Raw genomic sequence first — 27,589 nt, 5'->3', positions numbered from 1 at the left:
AGCTGTGGGTCCTGTATGAGGCCTCCTCCAACGCCTAATAGCTTCACCCAAACATCCAGTCAAACAGTAGACAAAACACAAGCCCCTTGGCTATAACATAAATCTCTGCCAATCAGCTACACCATCATTCTTCCTGCCCCACTAGGGTTGCTCCACCTTTCCCCACCTCAGGCCATACCTGCAGTCTGGTCTCTCCTCTTTGCTCAGTCCGGCAGAGCTCCTTCCCCATTGGCTGCCAGCAGGGAACTCCTCTCCTGGCCCTGGGGTTTATATGTGGGCCAGGACTGGCCTCTTCCGGTCAGCTGACCAGGCAGGTGTGGGTTGTTAGCTCCCTTCAGTTGCCCTGGTAACCAGCAGCTGGGGCTCCCCACTCACTTCTAGTGCTCTCTCCCTAGCAGTTTCCACTCTAAGAAGCAGGGCACCCAAGTGCTCTGCAACAATTACCTGGACAAGAATTATGAGAGGCTAGTGCTGGAGGGTTCAAACTCCAATGAGAAGAAGTGGCAGCATGTGACTACTCAAAGAAGGAGGTCCCCTAGAATTGAAGAGGAGTAGATTGACTGAAGTTAGAAACTGCTTTCAAAGACTCTGCAGTTGAACTACTGAGGAAGAGGCAGAAGGGAGGAAATCTGCAGGCATAAGGTAGAGGACTCAGCAGCCTAGAGACTGGGAAGTGTGAGATCCCAAGGAGAGGGGCTCTAGGACCACTGCACCAAGAGAAGAGTAGTGGTAGTTGATGATTCCCCTCTGTGGGGAATAGAGGCACCAATTTGTCATACAGATTTGGGGGCCAAGCATGTGTACTGTCTGCCTGAAGCCTGAATTCAGGATGTTACAGAGAGTGTGCTAAAACTCATCCATCCTTCAGACAATTACTCCTTTCCTGCTTTTCCATGTAGGCAGAAACTATACTGCCATGAATGACACTGCTGGATCAGAGATGACTATGAGGCTCTTGGCAGAAGGTTTAATGATCTTGGAGTTCAAGTGGTGTTCTCATTGATCCTTACCATGGAAGGAATGGGTCTAGGTAGAAACCATAACATCCTTGAAGTGAATGCGTGGCTGAGATGGTGGTGTTGACATGAAAACCTAAGCTTCTTTGAAAATGGATGGATGTTCTTGGGAGGAGAGCTGATATCAAGAAACGGGATCCATCTGATGAGAATGGCCAAGAGCATACTGGGGTGTCATCTGGCCAATCTAGTAAAAGAAGGACTTTAAACTAGTTTTCACAGCAGCTGGTAATAAAAACCCTTGAGCCACAAAGCATACAGTTCAGAGTGGAAAGGACTCAAAGAAACAACTTAACTCTAGGAAAGTGCTGGAGAGCTACAGGGCTACGAGAAGTGGCACAAAAAAGAAGTGAGGAGGTCAAAATGTAAAATATATCTGATATTTGCACATGTGAAGAAGTATAGGGAATAAGATGAATTGGAAGCTACAGCCTGTGCAAACAATTAGGATCTTTTTGGCATCACCAAGACCTGGGACAGCTTTTATGACTGGAATGTTAACAGTGAGAGTTAAACTCTGTTTTGTAAGGACAGGGTTGGGAGAAAAGGTGGTGGTGTTGCCTGTTATGTCAAAAGCATGTATGCTTGTTCCCTGCTTTAGGAGGAAAAAGACTGTAAAGCAAAATGCACTTGGGTGAAAGATGTGTCACTGATATAATGGTGGGGATTTATTATAGGCCACCTAATCAGGAAGAGGAGGTGGATGAGGCACTCTTTAAGCAGGTGACAAATATATCCAAAAGCTATGGGATGGTACTGATGGAAGAATTCCATTTTTCAGACATCTGCTGCCACCAAACATAAAAAGGTCAACCCAGTTCCTAACTTGTGTGGAAGACAGGTTTCTTTTCTAGAAAGTGGAGGATACAACTATGGGATCATCTATTTTGGATCTTGTCCTCCTGAACAGGGAAAACTGTGGAGGATGTGAAGGTGCTGGGTAACTGGGGAGAAAGCGATCATGATATGATAAAATTTCAGATCCTGAGACAGGGAAATCATGAGGTCAGAAAAATTAGAATGCTAGATTTCAAAAAGCCAGTTTTATCTGATTTAAGTTGTAATAGGAATGGTGTCATGGGCGGATAGATTGAAGGACAAAGGCATCCAGAGGACTGAAAGCTTCTAAGGGGCACAGTATTGGAAGACCAACAAAAACCTTTCCTGACATAATGGAAGCACAAGAAGAATGGCAAGAGACCAATATGGCTATACAAGGAGCTTCTAAAGTGCCTGAAAACACCAAAGGGAATCATACAGGCAATGGAAGAATGGGTAGGTCACCAAAGATGTGTACCAGGAAATAGCACAAATTGGCAGAGACAAAATCAGGAAGGCAAAGATAAATAATGAGGTTAAGGACAACAAGAAGAGGTTCTATAAGTATGATAGCTAGAAAAAAAGGACCAGGGAATCTGTGAGTCCTTTGTTAACAAGTCAGGGGGAACTCCCAATTAAGGATACAAAGAATTTGGAACTACTAGACAGATACTTTGCTTCAGTCCTCACAAAAAAAATTAAACTGCCGGACTCTTAATAAAGATTACCTGGATAAGAACGGGGCAAGCTGAGCAAGGAGGTAACAAAAGAGATGGTCAGAGAGCTTTTAATAGGTCTGAATAAATTCAAGTCAGCAGACTAAATGAGCTTCATCCCAGGCTTACAAGAGGGAATCTCAGAGCCCTTGGAAATAGTTTTCATGAAGTTGTGGCAGATAAGCTAGGTACCAGAGGACTGGGAAAGGGCCAAAGAAGTGCCCCTCTGCAAGAGGCAAGAAGAAAAACCCAGGGAACTACAGATCAGTTAGCCTCTTCACTTCCTAGATGATGTCCTAAGGAAGGTCATTTGCAAGCATCTGGAGAAGAAAAGGCTCATCACAAGCAGCCAGCATGGATTTGTGGAAAGTAAATCATGTCAAACGAACCTGATTTCCATCTTTGACAACGTAATGCTTTGGGTGGATGAAGGGAACACTATGGATATAGTGTATCTGGACTTCAGCAAGAAGAATGGCATTGATCTTTTGCTTTAGACAAGGTCTCAAAGAATCTTCTCATAAAAAAGAATTGGAGAAAAGTGGGCTAGAATGGCTGGAGGTTTTGAATGGAGTTCCACAGAGTCTGTTCTGAGCCCAGTGCTGTACCTGTCTTTTGCTTATATTTTCTTGCTCTCTGCCCTCACCCCCCGCCTTTTTTTTAAAATCATGACTGTACAATATCCCATATTCTTCAACAGAAGTGGAAGGTGTCCCCTTTGGCTATTCCATGGCCTGAGAGTTCATATTCTCTGCTGATGGGAGATGTAGTTTTGAATCCCATCAGGCTGAAAAAAGTCTATACAGAGATTTCACACTTTCTGGGTGAATGCTTTAGAATTTAGGCAATTATACAAAAGGTGGATGTGAGTCTGACACAACAGTTAAGCACCTACGCTCAAAAAAGGGGATTAGACATTTGGGATGCATCCATTCAAGGATGGACATTTATTTCCCCAGGGACAACTATCAATGTGACACTTTGTGCCACTGCTACTTATCCCCAGGGAACACCTGTGCCAGGGTCCATCTGGCATGTGGCAAGTTACCCCAGGCGGTGTAGGGGAGGCTGGGTAAAGCACTAGGGTGGCTCCAGCAATCTCACTTTAGGTTCTGAGGCCTCTTGGGGCTGCAGCAGTGGTGATCCTGCCATTCAGTCTGTCTGGTAGCCAGAGCATAGCTCTTGCTGGCCAGGCTCTGGTTTTGGGCACCTTGCACTGTCCCCACATACACTGCCCTGCTTTTTTGAAATTTTGAGTTTTTTTGACCCCAGGATCTCAGGTCAACCCCCCCCCCCCAACTCTATTACCCTGCAGCATGGAAAACACCTAAAAGTGCAGTATGTGGCACTGCAGCCCTGTCTGTCACACTGCAAACCACACGGCCATGTTCATCTGGACATGACCTCAGGGTCCAAAATGAATGGAAGCACCTACTGACGAGCTTAATTTCAGGTACCTTAGTTCTGGAGAGTGGGGAGATTGTATACATGTACCTGTATTGATTGTATACATGTACCTGTATTTCTTTTTGACTATTTCTAGGCATCTGGGTGCCCAACCCTGCACATCTGGAAAGTCCTTCTGTAGATTGGTGTACAGATTTTAGGTATTTTGTTGCAAAAGTCAAACTAATCTATTTGACTAACCTGGCCTTTATTTTAATGTTGTCTCCTAAAATACATTTTATAAGTAATTATTTTTAATATTTTTTTCTCATGTGCATATTCAGTTAAGTAATAGCAAAGTCTGTGAATACTCACATGCATTACATAACAAAAACCAAAATAATGCAGGTAGTTAAACACCTTGTGAAATGTAGCAATGGGATACATAGCTTAGGGTAAAGTATATTCCCATAATACTGTTTTATTTCTACTTTTAAGCAATAATTTTACTTTTCCAGAATTAGCAGTGTATCTTATTGCTTGCCAGCACATCCCTCTATAAAATAGCTAATTTCTTGGTGAAAAGGATCATAAATTACCAAATGTAGGTCATCTTTGGGTCCTTGCAGTCCCTAGCTGGTGATACTAATAGGCTCAATTGTTTGAAATTCATATATAACTGAGGATTAGCCAAGCCTTTCAAAATTACCAGTTAGGAAAGTGAGAAGGAAAGGTTATACAACTGGAAGTATTTCATTAAAGTATGGTGCAGTTTGGGAGAAATGGAAAATTATTAAGATAGGATTTCTATTAGCAATCAAACTTTGCAGAGTTCATCCTACAAAAAATAAGTGAGGGAATACCAGATGTTACTGGGAGCTCTGTATTTTTGTCTTAGTTTTCCACTCTTTTAAATCAATTTTAGGTTGGCAGGAGTGCAGGAGCTGTGCCCTATGGGGCTGGGTACACTGGCTCAGGCACAGTCAAACAGGCCTAAAAATTAATGTATACAAGATTATGATTATCCCATACAGTTCTTCAGTGAATTAGCTGTGAAAGAGAAATGGAAGATAAGAAGAGGAAATTTTGTTTCCCACCTCAGGTCATATGCTGGAAGCATGTACATATGTGCAATATGGAGTTATCTCCAGACTCTGTGGTCCCTGACAAACATTAATTTTAAAGTGTGATGGGATTTGATAGGCCTTTGATCTAGTATCCCCCAATGTCCTCCTGAGTAAATTGGAGGATTGTGGGCTTAACTCCAAGACAGTCAGGTGGGTGAGGAACTGGGTAGGACCCAGAGAGCCATAGTGAGTTGATCTCTGTCATCTTGGTGACAGGTGGGCAGCATGGTCCTGCAGGGGTTGGTGCTTGGTCCAGTACTTTTCAACATCTTTATTAATAATGTGGATGGTGAAAAGCTCACTGGCCAAGCTTGCAGATGACACCAAGTAATCGGGAAGTGTTGTCAGGCTTGAAGATAGGCAGACCTAGACAGGCAAGCAAGTTAGGCAGACTGGAACTTGATGAAGTTTAATGTCAAGAAATATAAAGTGCTCCACCTGGTGAAGAGCAACCCCCAACACACCTACAGGCATGGTGGCACCAAACTGACTAGCACCATGAATGAAAGGGACCTGGGTGTGACAGGACGGGAGCCTCAGGGTCGCTGTGCCCCCCCTTAGTTACCCCATATACTGGGCCAAGCTGCCTATCTGCACCTTGCAATCTCTCCTGCTACGTCTTTGGTCTTATGTGGATTATAGGGAGGTTACCCTTAGTCTTCTTGGCCACAGTTCTCCTGTCCTATACCAGCCCTGTTTTCTGGAATGGGGTTCAGGTGCACCCCAATCTTATGGGCTCTGCATGGCTCCAACCACCTCTGTACCATGCTCCAAGCCTCGTGGATGTACTGGACATTCTTCAGTCTTATTGGATGCCTTCTCGCTGCCCACTCTCTGGGGCTGGGGCTCCCACACTGTCATGGCCCCCACACAGGCCTCCTCCATCCCCTTATAGCTTCACCTGGTCCTCCGGTTGACAACAGCAAACAACAACACAAGCCTCTGGGCTATAACACAAATCTAAACTGCTTGGCTAACCTCCTTTGAGTCACACTCCACAGGTGCTCCATCCTTCACCAACATAACAACCTGCTTGCGTTCAGGCCTTTCTCATTTTCTTATTTTGACAGTGCTCCTTCTCCTTGGCCACCAGCAAAGACCACCCTTCTCTCGGCCTCCAGCCTGTGCTTTATAGGAGTCAGCCCTTCCCCTTTTGGTCAGCTGACTCAACAGGTATGGGCCCCTAGCTCCTCCTGGTTGCTCTGGCAACTGGCACCTGGTGGCCATTCCTTCTCCAAGTAGCAGGCACCTTAGTGCCCTGCCACACTGGGGATAATAATAGACCACAGTATGAACACGAGCCAGCGGTGTGATGCTGTAGCCAGTAGGACAAATAATACTCTGGCATGCGTCGATCTGGCATTGGGCTCCCCTTTCATTGGCAGGTAAGCCAGTTTGGCTCCCTGTGGTCCCATGGCTGAGACTCCAATCCAATCCACTTATCAGAGCTCCCAGCCATGGGACTGCACCATGGACTAATGCATGGGAATTCACCCCATGTACCCTCTACAGCTGTTTTGTAGCTGGGAGCACTACCATGTGGTGCTGTCCCATAGCTGGGAGTTTTGATCAGTTGATCAGGGCTCCCAGCTGCAGCAGAATGTGGTGCACTCCCTTACTGGGAGCTCTACTCTGATGCTTCCAGCCTCTGGAACAAGTGGCGGTCTAGAAAGCTTCTGCTTAAGTCTAGAACTTAATCATATTTCCCCTATCTGCTCTTACAGCTACTTTCACAATTTCCTTTAAGTGGGTGCAGCCTGAGTGGTAAAGGTAGGTGATTTTTTGTAATAACTTCGTGGCTTATTCCTTGTTTTATTCTACCATTAAGTGAACTAAAGTATGTCCAGGTCACTGTTTAAGATGTACTTAACCAGTTAATCACATTTTAGGAGAAATGTCTGCCAGGGGGCTCTGTGCAATGTCTTTTTTACCCCCCCTGGGCAGCAGCACTGAGCCAGAATCTAAAGATGATATTTAAGTAAATGTGAGGTAGCCTGTATCCATAACATCCAAATGTTATGGTGATATTAGACATCCTGCTGTCACCATAGTATTATAAGGTATTGGTATTCCAAAAAAATGTGTGCTGCAAATGGAAAAAACAAAAAGCACTGTAAGCCTGATGGCCCTTCCTTTACTATTTCAGCTGCACTTAGATAAAATTGTGAAAGTAGTTGTGAGAGCAAATGGGCAAAATATGATTCAGCTCTAGACATAAACAAAATGAAAGTTATCAGATTAGCTTTTTCTAAACTCCCTTGTCTTTCAAGACAGCTATCACCTGTTCCTGCATATGGACTCTCCTTAACACTTTAGGAAGTGTTGAGGAGGTGGTTCCTGTACCCCTATTGACTCACTTTTCCCTTCTTGCCATGCATTACATTCACAACTATATAGACATGGATTATTTGGACAATCTCTAGCCATATGCCCTTTCTTACCACATCTGAAGCACGTGACTCCAGCCACTATTGGCCAGTTAAGCCCCTTATTGTCATGGTCCCCCCCAGTGCTCTCTGGTCCTACTGCTCATACTACTGTTGGGTCTATCAAGTTTTTCCCCTCAAGACCCATCCCCCTGCATGCAACCAAAGTCCTCTGCCAATCACAGAGCCTCTTTGGAGGTCTTGGGGCAGTGACTCCTTACCCGCCTTTGAGTACCTTCCTCTAGATCAGTCAGGAACTGCTCTAACAAGACTGTGCCAATCACCTGCTCCAAGGATGTGACTGCTGGCTTAAGCCACCTATTAAATAAATTCACTAGTCTTTGTCTGTTTATTTATTCAGTAAATCCACTAGTTTCTCCTTAGCACTTTAGGGAAAAGGAAGAGAGGATTTCTCTTTTGATCTTCTGGCTTTTCTCCAGCTATTTATACCATAGTCTGTCTATAACAAAAAGGATCTTCTCAGCTGCTTTCTATTTGGTGGTATTTTCTTCATGGTGGTATACTGCACTGATCACTATAATTAGAAATTGGGTTACATCTGAGACTGCAGAGGCATTTAGAATTCAATGCTGATTGGAATAGGAGGAAGATGACGAAAAGTGGTGATTGCTTATTATTATGTTTCCATTTGATCATTTTGGTAAACGCTGTGGTTATCTTGTCTTTTTTTTTCTTAATTATGTAATTGACTCATTTTTACTTTGTCCCCTTATGACCAATAATCTTTAATCCAAGGATAGGTAAAATATGGCCTCTGGACGGGATAAGCGTTCCAGGCAATTCCTGCCAGCCCACAGGGCACCTCTGTAAGACCTGGCCCTGGGTTGCTTCTCTGCAAGCTGGCACATCCCTGCAGGAGGTGTGGCTCTGGTTGCTAAGCAACTAACTCCTGCTCCAATCTGGCCTGATCCCCCCCACCCAGCCCCAAGCTAGGGGGTGCTGGAGACAAGAAACCTCTGCCTGGCCACCCCATGGCTGTTTCTAGCTCTTTGAGTGGGAATTTAGGTAAAGGTCCCACTGGGCCAGGGACCACAGACTCCCACAGTGGAAAAGGGCAAGGAGTGCAGGAGTGGTGTGCTATGGGGCTGGGTGTGTCTGGCTCCACACGATGCTACCACATGCAGCTAGGGACTCAGGCATGTGCATGGGGAGTGACATGTTAAGGGTTCAGTGAGGCTGAATCTGCACTCTGCCACCACATGTGGCTGGGGACTCAAGTGGAAGCATTATTGGCCTGGGTTGGGCTGGCCCTACACACTGCCACCATGTGTAACCGCGGACTTGAGCAGGAGCTGCATGTTATGGGGCTGAGTGGGGCTGAGTGGGGCTGGCCTTCACCTGGGGACTTGGGTTGGAATGCAAGGAATGCACTATGGGACTGGGGCTGGCCCTTCTCAATGCTACTACATGCAGCTCTGGGGACTCATACACTGCAGGAACTCCAAGGAACCCTCTTACCAGACACTCACAACACTGCCCCCCACTATACCCACACTCACACCCTCCCACAGCCCCCACACACACTCCCACACCTCTTCAACTCCACCCTAGACACACCTCTCCACACCCATTCTACCCCACTCACCTCACTCACCATACCTGCTTCACCATGCACATCCCTGCTTCCCAGTCATGCCTCCCATACAGACTCCGCTACCCTTCCTCATACTTTTACCAGTCCCACAGGATGCCCCTGCCCACTGTGGGTCAGGGAGGCCTGGGTGAGGGAGATTCTTTGCCCTTCATTGAAATTGACCTCATGATTTTCATAGACATTTCATAGACATTAGGGCTGGAAGGGACCTCGGGAGATCATTCGAGTCCAGCCCCCTGCCCAAAGGGCAGGAAGTCAGCTGGGGTAATAGGATCCCAGCAAGATAAGCATCCAATTTACTCTTGAAGGAACACCTTGACAGTCTGGATACCTTCAAGTCAGCCGGCCCTGATGAGTTACACCTAAGGGTACTCAAGGAGCTGGAAAGCATCATAGCTCAGCCCCAGTTTTTATCATCAAGGCTGAACCCTGAGCAAAAAAACATTAGGTCTCCTAATCTCGTAGCTACAGCTTTGCCTATGGGGCCCAGTCAATTCCATGAACAATTAATTTACCAATTTGGTTAAACTTATGATAGACAAGTTACATTTGCAGTTTACAAACTTACAAGCTTTATATTAACTAATATTACCTGTTTAGGCAAAATACCATGTGCCTCTAAGAAGCACATATTTATTGCTAATTAATCCCTCTGGTTCTGGTTGTCACATATGCAGCTAAAACAAGTCCTAGAGAAATATTCTGAGGTGTTCAGTGGGATCCCAGGGAGAACAAAGAATGCAGTATATGGAATTAAAACACCAGAAGGGACCATTGTGTGGGAAAGGTGGAGAAGGATACCACATCACCATTAACAGGTGATAAAAGATGTGATAAAGAAAATGCTCCAGCAAGAGTTACTTAAAACCTCCAGAAGTCTGTGGAAAAGCCCAACAGTGATTGTCCCCCAAAAAGAGATGGGGCACTCCATAGATTTCCATAAAATTAATGCTATCACTCAGTTTGATGCCTTTCCCATGCCACATATTGAAGAGATATTAGAAAGAATAGGAAAGGCAGAGTTTATCTCTATCTTGGATTTTGCCAAGGAATATCGGTGAATCCCTGTAAAACCAAAGGATCAGGCCAAAATGGCATTCAGAATGCCATGGGGACTTTATGAGTTCTGAAGAATGCCTTTCCACCTAAATGGGCAGCTGCAATGTTTCAAAGGTAGCTTGATTTTTCAAAGGTGGTGGATTGCTTGCTTGCCCCAGATCATGAATATGTGACTGACTATATTGACAATGTAGTGCAGGTGGTTCCTGCACCCCTATTGACTCACTTTTTTAGTATATACTAAAACCTGGGAGCAATACTTGGCAGCTGTCCAGGCAGTGTTGCAGGAGTTAAAACAATTGGGATTGAAGGTTAACCCTAAGAAGTGTGTGTTGGGGCAACGCAAGATGGATTATTTGGATTTTTGTGTGGGGCAAAGGCATATTAAACTGTTAGTTGACAAAGCTGAAGTAATTAAAAGTTACAAGGTTCCTCAAACTAAGAAGCAGATGAGAGCATTATTAGGTTTAGCAGGTTATTACAGGAGGTTTATTCCAAAATTTGCAGAATTAGCAGTCCCACATACTAACATGATTAAGGGCAAGAGGAATAGCCCAATATGATGCACAGAGATACAACAATGAGCCTCTGAGGCAGTTAAGCAGGCCTTATGTAAAGATGTTATACTGCCCTTCATTCTTCAGGTAGATGCATCGGGGCAGGTGTTAGGGGCTGTGCTTTCCCAAAGAATTGAGAGACAAGAAAGACCAATAGCCTACGCCAGTAGGATATTAAATGGCCATGAAAGAAGGTACATTGCTGTAGAGAGGAAGTGTTTAGCGGTGAAATAGAGTATAGAGTACTTTCAATATTATTTATTAGGCACGAGTTTGTAGTTATAATGGATCACGTATCTTTGAAATGGCTGAAATCCACCAAAATGGACAATGCCCATGTAACACAATGGGCTTTGGCCTTGCAGCTATTTCAGTTTATGGTTGAATATCGACCAGGTAAAGATATTGTGAAGGCCAATTTTCTCTCTCATTGACATTCAAGGGAGCCCCTCGAAACACAGCTAATGTCAGGAGTGCAAATGACAGCCCAGGAACAAAACTCCCCTTACAAGCAAGAAGAGCGCCTAATGGCATCTTAAGCAGGGGGAGGGGGGATATGTGAAGGAGTGAAAGAGAATAAACAGAGCCCCTGGGCTACTTTATGTTCCAGGCAGCTGAGACTAAGGGAGGAAGGGTGGCCGGCAGTGGCAGAGAGGGAAAATGAAAATAAACAGTGTGAGCAAATGGAAACCAGAGAAGAGGAAAAGGAACCACAGCAACACTTCAAAAGCAGCCTCTCACTCCGGATTGGAGGAGAAAAGCTGCCAGAAGGTATTTCCAGCCCCAGAGAGGGACAGAGAGGGTAAATTCCCTGCAAGCTGCTGAGAGGAGCAGCTAAGCATTCCTGCAAGCAGGTACTGCTGACCCTGTCAGAGAAACACTGGGGGAGTGACCAAAAGAAGGAGGCACGCCTACATGAGGATTTTGAAAAGTACTGAAATGGAGTAGCTGCTAAGGATCCTGGAGGGAAGCAAGGAAGACTTACTTTTCAGGTTAGAGCCTCCCTGGTGGGGCTTTGCTCTGCTCGGGAGAGAGATCCTACCAGGGACTGTGTACCCTCACCAATAGACTATGTGGATCTGTAATGAGCAGCATTAGATTGATTGGGGGGGGGGGTTTAATATGAGAGATTAATCCCAAGGTAAAGGGGACATGGACTGACTCTAAAGAGAGACTAAAACAGTTGTGTTTGGGGTGTTTGAACACCATATAGGGCCATCCCCTGGATGGGGTGTGTGTTAGACTATGACTATGGTCATCCAGGTGGTGGGCTACAGAGGGGTGAGCATTAGAGAATCAGGCAGCATCAAACCAGGCTGAAGAGAAATTTCGAATGCCATCTGGAGTGGCTAGGGTGCAGAAAAGGGGAGGTTTGGAGCCCCACAGAAGACAGAGATGGAGACCTGAAGGATCATCTCAGGGTATTGCCTCCTAGTCACATTGTACCAAAGCCATGGCAGATGAGAAAAGTAAGATCAGTCTCCTGGCAGCCCGAGTGACCCAAGATTAAGGTCCATCCTGTGACTGGCTGCAGGTAAACAAATTCTCAGCAGTAACAGTAAGCCCTACAATACCTACAGTCGTCACAATTAGTATACTAGATCCTCTTTCCATATCACACTGTGAACAAAGTCAGCTGAATTTTCATTGCAAAAGTCATGTTGTAATGTACATTAGCTACCATCATCTATTAGAACAGAGATTATCTTTCCTTCTATATTTAAAAAAATGTGAATATTTTTGCATATGTGCAGACAAGACAAGGAACTGAAAGAGCTTTACTCAAGTGTATCCTCCAATATCTTACTTCAAAAACCTTTTGATGTTTATCCATTCAGGTAAAAATATGCCCAGAAATATTTTCAAAAACTCAGAGAAAGGAAGCCTTCTTAAAACAAAGAGATAAAATAAGTTCTTATATTCTGGGGATTATATTCCTATCCACAGAACTTTAAGGATGAATATTTTAGAGGTATTATTAGCTGTATTTTTTGAAGCAGCTTAGCAAAAAGTGTTAAAGTAAAATGTAGAAGTACTCTAATAGTGTATAATGCCTAGTAGTTTTAGGGTGTGCCTTTTTTTGGTTAAAAACATTATAATAGTTAACAAAGAAAATTGTCCACAAAGGATTAAGCTATTTTTAAATATTTATATTTAAAATTATATACATATAAAGTTAGGATTGAATCCTCCAGAAACAATTCCATTCTTGACCTGTTTAATTATATTTTGTTGTCCAAATACAGGGAAAAAACCCTCTTTTTTATCCTACAACATATATGTAGCACAGAGAGCAAAACTTGTATTTTATGGAGTTTAAAATAATTCAGAGGGTTGGAAACAAGAAAATCTTCACAACCTGCTTCCCACTGAGTCCTTAAAATTATTTTGTTGGAAAAAATTTAGCAAGTTAGTGTAACTTAGACAAACAATTTCTTATAATGGGGAAGAGCTGGACAGCTCCAAAAATATCTTCTTGCTTGCAATGGTGGTTATGTTACAAGCAAAATATTAGATATTATAATGAACAAAATAGAAAATATCGCTGAAACAGTCCAATAAATAAATTGATAGCATGGCCTTATTGTGAATTCAGCAGTAATTTTGGTCACCCACATTTCAGAAAAGATACAGCAGTATGGATATAGTCAAGAGAAGGGCACTTAATAACTAGAGAAACAGAAAGAATTTCATGTGAAAAAAAGACTGAAGATGTTAGCACTGCTTAGAAAAGAGACAAATAGGAAATGATATGATAGCAGTATAGGAATAAAAAATGGTGTATATCAGATAATTAAGAGCATCTCATTTAGCTTTTTCTCATAAGAGCAAAAGGACCATGATTAAAATTTAAAGCCAAAACATTTAACATTGATAAAAGGAAATATTAATCCATGGAACTCAATGCCACATGTTATTGAGAACAATAATTTTAAGAAATCATTTGGCAAATAATGTACACAGATTACATTGGATAAAAATGTATAAGAAATGTAACCTTTGCTGTTTCAGAACAAAGCAAGCATTTTTATCTCAGGGTTAGAAAGAAACTTTCCTTTTAGGATTATTATTCCATAATTGTCTGCTCTGAAGATCCCTGCAACTTTCTCTGAAACATATTGACCATAACTGAACAAATCTTTGGAATTTGTAGAGCACTGCTTTATTCTGATAGCCTTTACTATGTTCCCTAATTGATACCTATCCAGACAGAATCTCATATGTAGAAAGACTTGCATACATATAAATTGATATATCTTCCTGTCACAGGAGCACTTGGGTGCCCTGTTCCTATTAAGGAATAAGGGCTGCTGAAGCTCCCTGAGACAGCACAGGTGTTGGTTGCTGGAGCAGCCAGGCTGGTCACGTGACCAGAAGGGGGCAGGGCCAGGCCTTTATAAACAGCCCAAGCCAAAGACCAGGGGTAGTTCCCTTCTGGCAGTCTGAGGTGCAGGAGCTCTGCAAGAGAGCCAAGCCAAGCAGAGACAAGCGGTGCAGCCGGAACACCCAAGGGGTTGTATCCTGGTAAGGGTGGAGAGAACCCTGACTGCGAGGCCTTTGCAAGAAAGCCAGGTGGGCCTAGATCCTATGTTATAGCCAGGAGGCTTATTGTTGTGTTACAGCTGGCTGGCTTACGGTTCTGTTTAGTTATTGTTATACCAGGTGAGGTTGTAGGGGAAAGAGGAGGCCTCATTAGGAGCTCCACAGTAAGGTGGGGGTGCTCCCAGCGCGGTAAAGAGCACTGCGTTTTGGGGTGGCCCGACCCCAACCCCAGTGGGGGTGACTATCAGGATAATTAGCACAGTAGACAGCGCGGCATTTGGGGGTGTCCCGACCCCAACCCCAGTGGGGGTGACTATCGAGATAATTAGCGTGGTAGAGAGCGCGGCGTTTGGGGGTGTCCCGACCCCAACCCCAGTATGGGTGGCTAGCGGGATAATTTCAGAGGAGCTACCCAAAAGTGTGGGGGTTCCTGGTGATCCCGGCCCTGTGGGGCGGTATTTTACGAGGCTCCAGTGTGGGTGAAAGAGGGCGAGGAGCATGGGACAGGCCCCAGAGGGGGCGAGGAGCGCGGGACAGGCCCCAGTAGGGGCACCATCTGTATGTGGAGAGGCCCCAGGAGGGGTGAGTATATTGAAGAGACCCCAGGAGGGGGGCAGATATAATTAGTAGGCCCAAGAGGGCTAGTGGATAGAGGGGCATCAGTTGCGTGACAAGCCCAGAGGCACCAGTGAAGGGCATATATAGGAAACTGACCAGATAACGTCTGGTACATCTGCGAGGCTTGAGGCGTGCTAAAAGAGAGGTTGGAGGCACGCATAGCCCATCAGGCTGGGGTGCACCAGGTCAGTACATCCAAGATAGGGGACAGGATATATTTAGCACTGTGTCAAAGAGGACAATAAGGCAGCCTCCGTTATAAAACTATATAACACCAAGACGTGGCAGGTGAGACAGAAGGTGCTGAATTGCCTATTCGGCATGGTAGGGGGTGCTAGAGAGATCACGGCCGCTCCTAGGTCCCCGCGCCATGATGCTTTGGGTTGTTGTTTTCACCTATACAGAGAGCAATGAGGACTTAGTGACATTTTTATTTATCAAAGAGTTTCCATGTGATTAAAAAGGGTACATTAGGCGTTTTCTGCATGGATGTGAACTGTGCCCAGCATCAACAAACTGTTATAGAATAGATGAGATCTTTTTATGCTATGCTGTTTTAATGGCATTTAGCACTGGGCAAAGTATAGCTGGCCTTGGTAGGATCATCCACTGTAAAAAGCTTTTTTCAATGGTAGAGAAATACAGAATGTTTCCTGTGGCGGGCAAGTAGGGGATGCTCCTGCGTTGAGCTACCCACCTCACTGCACCCGAACACCTTCCAGGCTTCGAGTGCCTCCCTGGGGGCACCTCGCATCTGGCCAACCCCCTTCCTAGAGCACACCTGCTAGCCTGGGGTAAAAATTGCCACCATCCAGGGCTGGGTTTTATTCTGGCTCTGTGCACCCTGGGAAACACAGGCCTAGTAGCCCTCAAGGGTACTTGACTCACTTCAATCACTTGGGGGTGCTTCTCTCAGTCAGAAGCACACATAGTGGTCTCCCTTAATCAGCTGACCAAGGAGACCCCAAGGCATAATCTAGACCCATACCAAATAAGCCTCCCATGCTAGGTACAAAGGAGAACTTTTTCGGTTACAAGGGGTAGGATTCTGATAAGGTACAGGGTAGAGCAATATCAGAGATATCCCATAGAGCAAACTGGCATGGCTGGGTAGCTTTGATCACGCATCTGAGTTACTATGAGCTATATATCTAGTTAGATCTTAGGTAGCTTACTCACAAGTATCACAAGTTGGATACCTTCAAAATCTACACCCCAGGGTACTCAAGGAACTAGTGAGCATCATAGCTCAGGCTTTGGCATGTATCTGTGAGACCTCCTGGCACTCTCAAGAAAAGGGGGAAAGTGGATCCGGCAAACTATAGGCCCATTAACCTGACTTCTATCCCGGGGAAGATCTTAGAAAAGTTTATTAAAGAGGCCATCCTTAATGGACTGGCCAATGCCAACATCCTGAGGGATAGCCAGCACGGGATTGTTGTGGGTAGGTCTTGCTTGACCAATCTCATTTCCTTTTATGACCAGGTGACCTATCACCTGGACAAGGGAGAAGAGATTGATATCATATATCTTGACTTCAAAAAAGCCTTCAATATGGTATCCCATGATCATGTCTTGGCGAAACTGCCCAATTGTGGTCTTGGATCTACCGCGATCTGCTGGTTGGGAAATTGGTTCCGTGGTCGGACCCAGAGGGTGGTAATTGATGGAAGTCAATCATCATGCTGCCCTGTGACCAGTTGGGTCCCCAAGGTTCTGTCCTTGGACCCATATTGTTCAACATCCTCATTAATGATGTGGACATTGGAGTCAGAAGTGGACTGGCCAAGTTTGCTGGTGACACCAAATTTTGGGGCATAGCATCCATACCTGAAGACAGGAGGGCAATCCAGGCTGACCTGGACAGTCTCAGCAAATGGGCGAATGACAACCTGATGGTGTTTAACACCCAAAAATGCAAAGTTCTCCACCTTGGAAGGAAAAACTTACAGCATCCTTATAGGCTCGGCAGTGCTACACTGCCTAGCACTATGGAAGAAAGAGACTTGGGTGTCATCATTGACCAAAAGATGAACATGAGCCTGCATTGTGATGCTGCAGCTAGTAAAGCAACCAAAATGCTGGCTTGCATCTATAGATGATTCTCAAGCAAATCCCGAGACACCATTTTCCCCTTGTATTTGGCCTTGTTGAGGCTGCAGCTGGAGTACTGCATCCAGTTTTGGGCTCCACAATTCAAAAAGGATGTGGAGAAGCTTGAGAGTCCAGTGAAGAGTCACGCGCATGATCAGAGGTCAGGAAAGCAGACCTTATGATAACAGGCTGAGAGCCATGGGGCTCTTGAGCCTGGAAAAGTGCAGGTTCAGGGGTGATCTGATGGCTATCTATAAGTTTCTCAGGGGTGGCCACCAGTATCTGGGGGAATGTTTTTTCACCAGAGTGCCCCAAGGGATGATGAAGTCAAACACTTATAAACTACTGCAAGACCGTTTCAGGCTAGATATAAGGAAGAATTTCTTTACTGTCCCAGCCCCCAAGATCTGGAACATCCTGCCATCGGAGGTGGTTCAAGCACCTACATTGAACACCTTCAAGGGTAAATTGGATGCTTATCTTGCTGAGATCCTATGACCTCAGCTAACTTCCTGCCCTTCAGGCGGGGGGCTGGACTCGATCTTCTGAGGTCCCTTCCAGCCCAAATGTCTATGAAATCTATGAAATCATCCAGAGGCAGGTGGAGATTCCCTATGGAGGCAGGCAGGTCCTTCATCCTGAGTTTTGAGAGAGAGAGCAAGTTTCAGATGATTCAGCTCTTCTCTCTCTCTGAGTCTTCCTCATGGCTGCTGCTACCTCCGCCTGGGAGGTCCTTAACTTATGAGCTCAATTATCCGGTCCAAGGGAGGCCAGCAGCCATTGGCTGTCAGCCAACCAATTTGAAATGCATCACTAGTTGCTGGGCAGATGGGCAGTTCCTAGCTCCCTAGGTAGCCCAAGCCCCTCACCCAGGTATGTGATGCCAGTCACGTAGGCAGAGGGAGCAGGTTTCCCCCTCCCTCAGGAATGTATCCAGCTCAGTTTACCTAAAGAGATAGGGTAAGGTGTGTACTCTCTGCAGGGACCATCTTAATCAAATTGTCACAGAGCAGAGTTTTTGGGGAGAAACAGAGGTGGCCTTCTGCCACATTTCCCGTGCCATCTTTTTTGTCTTTTGCCAATACATATACTGCACTTACTTCAGTCTAAGATGAGTTTTTTACCCTACATATAAAAGCCCTTTTTCTTAGATTTCAGTGCAAGCAGAGGCAGAGGCTGTGATTATGGCTCAGGTTCTGGGTCCTAGTTAGAGATGCAGCTGCTGACTTTCCTGCCACCTAGACCCCATGACCTCTGCTCCATCTCACCATTGCTCTCTGCCAGTGTTTATCTTCCTCTTTCGGCTCTGGCTCCTACTGAGGCCTCAGTCCCAGCCTTTTCTAATCATCCATGACCTTGCCCAACCTCCATGGGCTCTCAAAGAGGGTAGCTAACGGCTCTGAAATTACCTCAGTTAATTCTTTCACTATTACAAGGTGCATGTCATCTAGCCCTGTTCACTTAAAAGCATCTACTTTCTTTTAGTAATCCCTAACCTTCTGCAACTACTACTTACTCCTGCTACTTTATTCTCCTATTCTAGATTGTTTCCTTCTCCATCTTTGCTGCCAACTATTCTCATCATCTGGTAGTTACTCCTGTTTGTGAAGACTGAAGTTAAAAAAAGGAGTAATACTTGAGCTCAAGACATTTTTAAACTAGGTTTACATGATTTTCTGAAGCAAATATTGCATATACCAGAGACGAAGGCTATAATTACAATAAAATAAGTGCACATGACCATATTTTGCTATCCCTATAATGAACAGTAGCTTTCTCTGCCAGTAGCCACACTTCAATCCCTTGAGTGCACGTGTGTTTTGTGATGCCTCAAAGCCACTTGAGGCACTGCAAACCACAGAGTGTGTGTGCACCCATGTACCATGCTGCTCGCTCAGTGGGGGGGGGGTTTGGCACCCAGAGAACCCAATGTTAAAAAAAAGGCACTACTAAAAAAACCAGCATGGTGCACATAGCAGCAGTGTGCACCACCAGAACCTGGAATCTGGCCAGCCAGAATCATGCTCTGGGTGCCAGCCAGGCTCTGAGCAGCTGGCTTGGCTCTGCTACTGCCTCAGGAGGCCTCCAGTACCCCAGGTGCTGCAGAGGTGCTGGCCTCAGTCTCCCGAACCCCACCTGGGTCCTTTTGTTGCACATCAGAGCCCATGTGAAGGAGTGAGCCTGGGGACAAATAGCAGTGGCACAAATATGTGCTATATAAGCTGCTGCCATGGGAAATGCATGCCCTTGCATGTGCACCTTTTGGAGATGCACCCTAAAAGTTCTGTACGAAATAAGATCCTCACTGTAAGTAGGGGTGGCAGGCTTTATCTCATAGTGTTTACTGATTACAGAAATTCCCAGTAATTTACAGCAGGTAAGATACATTTTTAAGGTTTTTTATTTCTACTTTTTGTATGATTCATTTTTGAGTTTAATCCTTACTAAAGATGTTTCTGTCTAGCTAGGCTGGTTTTCTGTTTCATTTCCTATTGTTCTGTCAGTATTATAGCTTTTCTTCAGTAGCCAATTCAAAACGGGACCAGATCAGAATTAAGGAGCCATACAGTTAATTTGTGTTTAACATTGTGAGAGAGATACAATCTGCCTAACTGTTTTGAAAATAAAACTGAGATTTGTGATTTTCAGTCCTGATGAAAGGAGGAGGAGCCCTGCCTTGGATGTGATCAAAGAAGCAATCAAGGATCCCCATGACTGGTTATAAAAATTATTGGACTGGCTTAGAATCATAGAAAAGTAGGGCTAAAAGGGACTTTCCAAATTCATGCAGTTCAACCATCTGCCAGAGCCAGGATCAGTTCTTATCCAAAACTACCCATTCAAGTCCATTTTCTAACTTACTAATCCCTATTAGTAAAACTATTCAGTAAACACTGATGCAACTACAAAGTATAATACCCTAGCCTGCCACAGGTAAAGTGTGAGGAGGGAAAAGGGGGTAATGATGGCCAGTGTCCTGCTGCTGTAAGAGGGCCATGTCCCCATACTACCAGAGAAAGGCAAACCCCCTATACAGTCTGTACCAAGCTGATTATGGGGTAAAATTCCTTCCTGACCCCAAATATGGTGATCAGTCTGAACCTGGGCAAAGAGGTAAGATCTCCTAGTGAGGAACTGGGTTTGAATCTCAGCAGGAGCATTAAAACACCCCAGCTAAAATCCCCAACCTTGGCTGCAGCCAACACCCAATGCTTCTGAGGAAGAAGAACTTTCCCCCCATCCCCAACACACACAGCAACATGGGGGGGCAGGGGGATCCTTCGTGGCCCCATGTAGCAACCAGCAAAGCCCAGAAGCTTTCAATCTCCACTTGAAACTTCCTACCATCCTGACATAATACCCTTATAATTACCCTTCGTTCATGGCTATCAACCCAGTTGTCTACCCACCTTATAATAGTTTTGTCTAGCCCATATTTTTTTCTTTTTTTATGAGAGAGTTTTTGTGGGAAGCCTTGTAAGGAACCTTGCTGAAGTGCAAATACATTATATCCAATTAAATAAATCTACCAAAAGCTCTCTGGTTTTCTTTGTAAAATCATCTCATATCCTGTCCACTTCATTATCCAAATAAACCTTATTAGGTGGCTGGTTGTAGATGAATAGTTCTGCCCTCTTTGCATCTTCTATTAAGAGTTTGCTCTGGCTATTTAATAGAGTGACAATAGATGGAACGGTGAAGCTTCAGCTGATTTGTATCATAATTATGTATTTGATTGTCTTTTCTCCAAAAACAAGAATAATTTCACAAAAATAGTCTAAACGCTGTCCAAAAATCTAAAACCAAATTTACTTGGACCCAAAAAAGTACTAGTGTGCAACTTGTTATTAATATTATTCCACTAAATCATTTTTAGTTTTATATCTTTTTTTGTTAATTCTGAAGGATTTGCATGATCTAAGTAGCAAGCTCCCTCTGGGAACACAATGCTTCTGTATTCAGGTCTAAACTCACCAGGAAGAGGGGAAGGCCTTGCACTTTTAAAGCCACTTCAGTAATCATAGGTAGATAGAGGCATAAGAATAAATATATTTGTTATGCCTCTCTGTCTAGATTTTTTCTATATCTATATTTTTACATAACTGTCTAAGCATGTAACTGGCTCATGGATTACTATATTTTAAAATGAAGTAAAACATACCAGTGCTGTATTAAGTAGCATCACTGATATTTCTGCCATCCCTAAATTGAATGATGTTAAATGGGGTTTGGGACAATGTATGTCTTTGTCAAGCTCTGAGAATAATTGTCTGAAACAATGAATCTGGAAAGAAATACCAAGTCTACAATACTTTTTAATAAGTCCCACTATGATGGTGTGCCCAGCAGTATAAATTATACTAGTGTCAATGCAGAGAAAGCTTCAGAAGAGCCCACGTGATCCTCAGAGAGAAAAACTCTCTTGCAACTAATAAATATGTAGCTCATTGATATACATGGTAGTAACTTAAAGAGAGGTTAGCAAGAAGCTCACCAATCAGGTAAACTTTGAGAACCAGTGAACAGGCAACCAATAAGCAGCAATCCTGGATGCAATGGGCCAGTAGTAATATTCAGTTAGGTATTACATTTACTGAAGAGAAGAAAGAGAGTGATAAATGGATTCACACACAAAAAACAAATATCTTATGGAAAGAAACTGTCAGCTTGTGAGTTGTTAAGAAATTTAAAAGTAATTATTTGCAGTTCACTGAATGTTCAAGTTTTGGAATCAATCTATTAACAAAGCATATGTTGTCTGTGATAAACTCTTAATAAAACTTCAAAAATATGTATTTTAGGGGACAAAGATACAGGTCATAAAGGATATTCAAATAATGTTACATTTTAAATATTTAAACGCTACCACCGGTATATAAGAAAACCTGATCAGAAGTGTATTTCTGTATTTGTAAGACTGTAAAGCAAAGAAATGTCTGTGTTTATATTGTAAACAAGGGATTATAAAGTATTACTGCGAGCTTTCAACTGAAGGACATTAACTAGGGATCTAAAGAAAATCTAGCTGATAATAGGTGGCAGCTGCAGTGATTGGTTCATTAGTTAAACACTAACAGCTTTGCCTTTTTTTCAGGCTCTGACTGTGAATTTAGGCCTTGTGAGGCCAGCAATCCCTGTGAGAATGGAGCTGTGTGCATAGAAGAGATGGATTTGGACACCTTTCCCTTTGGATTCCAGTGCCAGTGTACAAAGGGCTTTGGAGGTCCACGCTGCGAGATCAATGTCAATGAGTGCAGCTCTAACCCCTGCCTCCATGGATATTGCTATGACAGTGAGTTCAGCCTGGTTACTCACTTTAATGTGGAGTAGTCCTACTGCTGAATCTAATGTAGCAACTGAGTTGCTCTGGGGAGAGAAGTAGATAATTTACTGAAATTTTGCCTGTCTGGAGTTCTACAGAGCCAGGGCCAAGAGAATTCTCTTTTGCCAGAATGTCTCAGCTCCTGGCAGAAAGGTTTATGTTTTCATGGGTCACAGTTGCAACTAATGAGAAATTTTAATGAGATTTGAGTTGTCTCTTCTGATGCCTAAATTAGCCAAATACATCTTGGGTAGTGCATTTGACAAAGGGCTAATTTTCAGGTGCTGAAAACAACTCCACAGAGCAATGAAACTGTGTATGTAATCATTTCAACAAATCTGAATGATAGTAAATATCACAGTGATGCAAAATGGAGTACCTGATCACCAATAATAGTCTCTAGAATGATAAATACAACCAGAAAAGTATCTGTGAGACTTAGCAGCCTTGGCAGGGGACTCAGGTTTTACTTCCCCCCACCCCACAACCACCATGGGACCCTACTGCTGCTACTGGCAAGGTACAGGCTGCTGGTTCAGTGCTCACCTCTTCATTCAGCTACTACTGCTACAGCATAGGCTTCATCAGGGGCCACCATTCTGATTCCAAAATCAGCACCCAGGGCTGCTGCCCTGCTATCCCACCTCTAGTTATATAACCGATACAGCCATTTTTGGTTGAAGTCTAATGAAGAAATATGAAGTACAGCTACAGGTAAGAGACAGAGGCAAGCTGATGAATTACTATGCTATGTTTTAGTATTATCACGTTAAATAAAGTAGCTCCCAGAACATCTAAGCTACTTGCGTGGGTCTCTCGTACGATTACTTACTACCCATCTGCTTTCAATGACTGGTAAACAAAAGTAAAGGTGGAAATTTCCCTTTTGACAGCACTTTCCATAGTATCCTATAATTGACATTTTCAAAGCATTCTTAAGGCTTTTAGACATGCAATTCTCACTAATTTCAGTGAAAACTGTACATATAAATCTAGGCTAGGCAGCTTTGAAAATCTCTAACTAAAAGTGAAAGTGAGTGAAAGAGTTTCTGTATCCTCCTCGTATTCCAACAATCCTTCACCATTTCAGTTAATGAAGAAAGAGTAGTTAGGCACGTTAGTCTGAAGCAAGGCAGGGTGGCACTTGTTAAGTGTGTTGGCAGGAAAAAGTGTGTGCGTGTTGGCAGAAAAGAGCCTGTGACCCACATATGAGTAGTTCTGATTCCTAAAATGAAGGATAACATTGTGTTCACATGACAAGTTAAACTGATAAGGCTCAATCTTGCTCCAGCTGAAGTCAGTGGATGGGTTTTGAATAACTTCAGTAGAAACGCAGTTGGTCTTTTAGAATGAAATTCACTTGGGTCCTAGAAACAGGAGGATACTTATATCACTGCAGCTTGCCTTTATACCTGTACATAAAAATTGGTGTGTATTGGTGCACAAAACTAATGTAAGTTGTACTGGAATTAATGTGTTGCAGAGGGCCTAGAAAAGGAGTCTCTACACCTTATATATGATTAGACAGTGATATTTAGAGTGCTGCTGTGCAATGGGGCTTTCCCATTCTCTGCATCTCTCAAAGTGGTTGTGGTGCTAAATGGACTATCAAAGGAGATACTCTTGTCGAAAGACCTGTGAGATTTACCATAGACACTCATTAGCCCCTGGGCTTATGTGAGAAGGGGCTGTGCTCCGAATATATGCAGACATTCAATGTACTGTAATTTTTGTGGCAGTGAAAAGATGCGATTTACTTACACATGCATACTCTTTTTGCCTGCAGACTGATTAAAACCCTAGAAGTTACTCTGTAGATAAATAGAAGTGGTTATATTAATAACAAACACCTAGATATGTCTGCATAGCACAATGCTATACCATGCAGAGATTTACAGGCTTAATCCAAGCCTTTTCATTCATCGTTCAGATCTCTCCTAATGACTAATTTCTGGTAGTAGTAAGGTTGGTGTTACCAGAAGCAATATAGTTGCATTAGCATGGCTCTTTACCTGAGAAACGGGGCACATCTACACAAGATGCTAAATGTACAGTAGACTAATTCTACTGTGCATTAGCACATCGTGGCAAAAGCTGTGCTTTTGCACAAATGCTCAGTAGAATTAGTCTACTATGCATTAGTGTCACTTAAAAGGCATGCACCAGTGCTATTGCACAGTAGTGCCAGTTACTGTGCATTTACTTAGCAACTGTTATTACTGGTACTAACCTTAATGTTTTGTAACTATAGTGCATTAATGCACTTTTAGATGTGTGCAGATTGCATTGGTCAGGGTGGAGTACCATGTTGCCATGGCTAGGCTGCTACCTTGTCAGTTTATGCGTGTATGTGGATAAATGGATAGATGGCATATGTGTATAAAATTGTGTATAGTTAGTCCCAGTTGTTGCAAATGCTTAACACACACATCTCCAGGTACCCACAATGCCCCTGGATTCTGACTTTCACTAAGACAGGGTGACACCTTAGAGACTAATCAGTGAGAGAGATATGAGCTTTTTATAATGTGCTTACAGACACTTGCCACACCCATTCTATGATTACGTGGCTTATCTTAAGCCGTGTGACCATGGATCCGGAGCAGCATATAGAGGTATTCGCTGGTGCTAGGAGCCTTGCTGCAAACCTGGTGCAAGTAATTTGGGATGAGCAGGATTGGGGGCATTAGCGGGTCCATGGGTGGGGGAAAAGGGGTGGTGAGATCAGGGGGTCTACAGGGAGGGTTGTCTGTCTAGAGGTTGAGAGGACAAAGGGATAAAAAGCCAAGCCAGGGTTGTGAGTGGGAAATGCAGGAAGAATGCAACTCCAGGGCTGCGGTGAGCAGCTGACGCTTCCCAAACCTGGGGCTGTGCACTGAATGTGTGCAGACATTCAATAGATCAGGCTTACCTGTTCCCAGTCTGAGTTGGTTCACCTGAGTGTGTGAACTAACTTAGATCAGGCCTGCCCTTTATGGCCCACTTTAAACAGCTGAATATCGGCACAGATGGGCATTTTTGTTAGGCTGAACTAAATGTGGCATCTAGATGTCACAACTGATGTGACATTAGTTGTCAATCAATGTGACAACTAAATTCTCACTAGGAGGGTAGTAAAATACTGGAACAGGTTACCCAGAGAAGTGGTGGAAGCTCCATCCTTAGGTGGCTTCAAAACCTGCATAGACAAAGCTTTGGCTGGGATGATCTAGTTGGGGGCTGGCCCTGTTTTGAGCAGGGGTTTGGACTGGATGACCTCCTGAGGTTCCTTCCAACCCTAAATTTCTACGGTTCTATGATCTGCATGTACACATAGATGACCACTTGCTTCACTGGATTCAGAATAGAGTGATTTTATGATGAGTAAAGCTCAATAGCACTGACACTATCCTTTTTACTGCTTACTTGTATAGAGGACAAAGATAAAGACCAGTGGAGCAGTTCATTCCACACCATTTCTGAACTCTGCTTTGTAATTTTATCTATGCATCTTGTACCTAGCTGAATCCTATGAATACCATAGATTTCAATATTGGAATACAACAGATTAACTTAATTTACCTTCTCTAACAGTTTCAACTTACTAAATATCAGTAATAATAAACAATGATCATTATCTATTTCTTTCCAAACAACATTTTAACACATCAGCATGGCTTATGTATAATTATAGATTTGTCTTGATTGTAAATATAGCCTATGTAAAATCTGTATTTTGTGCAAGTCACAAGAAACCTGAGCTGTGTGTGTATATGTGTTATATTAAACTTTTGGAATATAATAAGATTGAGCCAGATCTGCAGATGGTATAAATCAACTCTTCTGACTTGAGAATATTTCTGCAAATTTATACCAGTTGAGAATCTAATTGAAAATATCTACACATATAATTGCATAAAACTTTCTCTCCTTTTTTGAGTTTATGAAACAATTTTAAGTTTTAACAAGTTTTATGCATCCCATGTATTTAGGTATGGGAATGAGCTAATTGACTTCATATTTTATTTAGCATACTCATTTAACTCCTAGCCTGTATTCATTTGTGTTTTATTTACTGCATATTGGATCAGTCAGATTTATAAACATGAACTTGGATGAGAAACAGAATGGAAGTAAAGTTTCTCATACTAACAAAGTGCCAATTCTTCCCCGGTTATCTTGTCTTTTTGTAATGCCTTTGGGCTTGACTTGTACTCCTCAGTGGTCTCAGTTCCACCGTACTGTGTACAAAATCATGATTGTGGAAACCCAGGAGTCAGAGAAAGCTAAACATTTCCTAGCAGATGAAAAATGCTGCTTCCACAAAGGACCCAAAGCATTTAATGAGAGTAATAGCAGCTACATGTACAGAGACAGAGTGACAGCATAGATTACATGGTAAATCTTAGAGATAATGAAGAAACCAGGGACCTATTTGAGGTTATAATAAATCCAGGCCTGTAAGAACTGCAATTACTGCTGTCACTGGCTCCTTGTATAGATGTAGCACTCCGAAGATACTGCTCTCTTTACATTATTAATGATGAAAAAGAAGTAGGATTCTGAACATTAGCTTGTGAAGATTACAGTGCAACGTGAAACTGCATCAGAAGTGAAATTCCAACATTTTGGCAAGTTTTACAGAAATTGCTTTTTTCACCATTTAAACTGCCTTATTGTTGTGACTTAACAGAAGTGCACAGCTTTACAGCACTTTAAAAATGGGTACAACACTTTAAATTAACCCTTTGTTAAATGAGATATTAAGTTTAAAGTGCTGTATTTTATAACACTTTAGCGACCTACACCTATAGCATTTTAAATAACTTTTGTACACTGGTCAAATTTCTGACAATGCTACCAGTATCCCACAGACTTTAGCAGGTGCTGCCCAACCCTGTGGCAGACATAGCACCCGTTACCCACTAAGAAGGGTGGGGGGAGGGTGAAAGGGACATGCCACAGATGAAAGGTTTGCATGCATGCACACCTACCCACCCATGCATGTGTGTGTGTACACACTTGCACACCCTGAGGCCCTGTGTGGTTGGGAGGGATGACCAGATGCTTGGATATCCCATGTGTGGGGCGCGCGCACATACACACACAAACTCTGCATTGCTGGGGACCAGATGCTTGGAGTCAGGCTGTCAGTGTGGGTGTGATCTGCATTCTCCACTGGTTTGCTAGTGTCTGCAGTCTGTTGAAGCCCCAGGAGGCTGTGGAGTGCCCCTGCCTCCTAATGTGGAACGTGCACGGAGGATCAGAGGCTTCCTCATCAAACACTGCACTTCTGTTGTGTTTAAGAGCA

At 43.5% G+C, this 27,589-nt stretch overlaps 1 protein-coding gene across 1 annotated transcript in view; it reads left to right on the top strand.

Moving 5' to 3' along the window:
* Positions 1 to 27,589, top strand: part of EYS (EGF-like photoreceptor maintenance factor) — a 1,897,540-nt gene that overhangs the window by 578,197 nt on the left and 1,291,754 nt on the right. The window contains exon 20 of the mRNA XM_090034512.1: positions 22,072 to 22,269. Within this exon, the coding sequence (XP_089890638.1) occupies positions 22,072 to 22,269 (198 nt within the window). The remainder of the gene's footprint in view (positions 1 to 22,071; positions 22,270 to 27,589) is intronic.

The sequence above is a fragment of the Crocodylus siamensis genome, chromosome 1 (assembly GCF_052110815.1).
Source record: "Crocodylus siamensis isolate JL-2025a chromosome 1, ASM5211081v1, whole genome shotgun sequence".
Classification (NCBI taxonomy): Eukaryota; Metazoa; Chordata; order Crocodylia; family Crocodylidae; genus Crocodylus; species Crocodylus siamensis.
The sequence above is the reverse complement of the archived record's forward strand: the minus strand, read 5'-3'. Positions and strand labels throughout refer to the sequence as shown.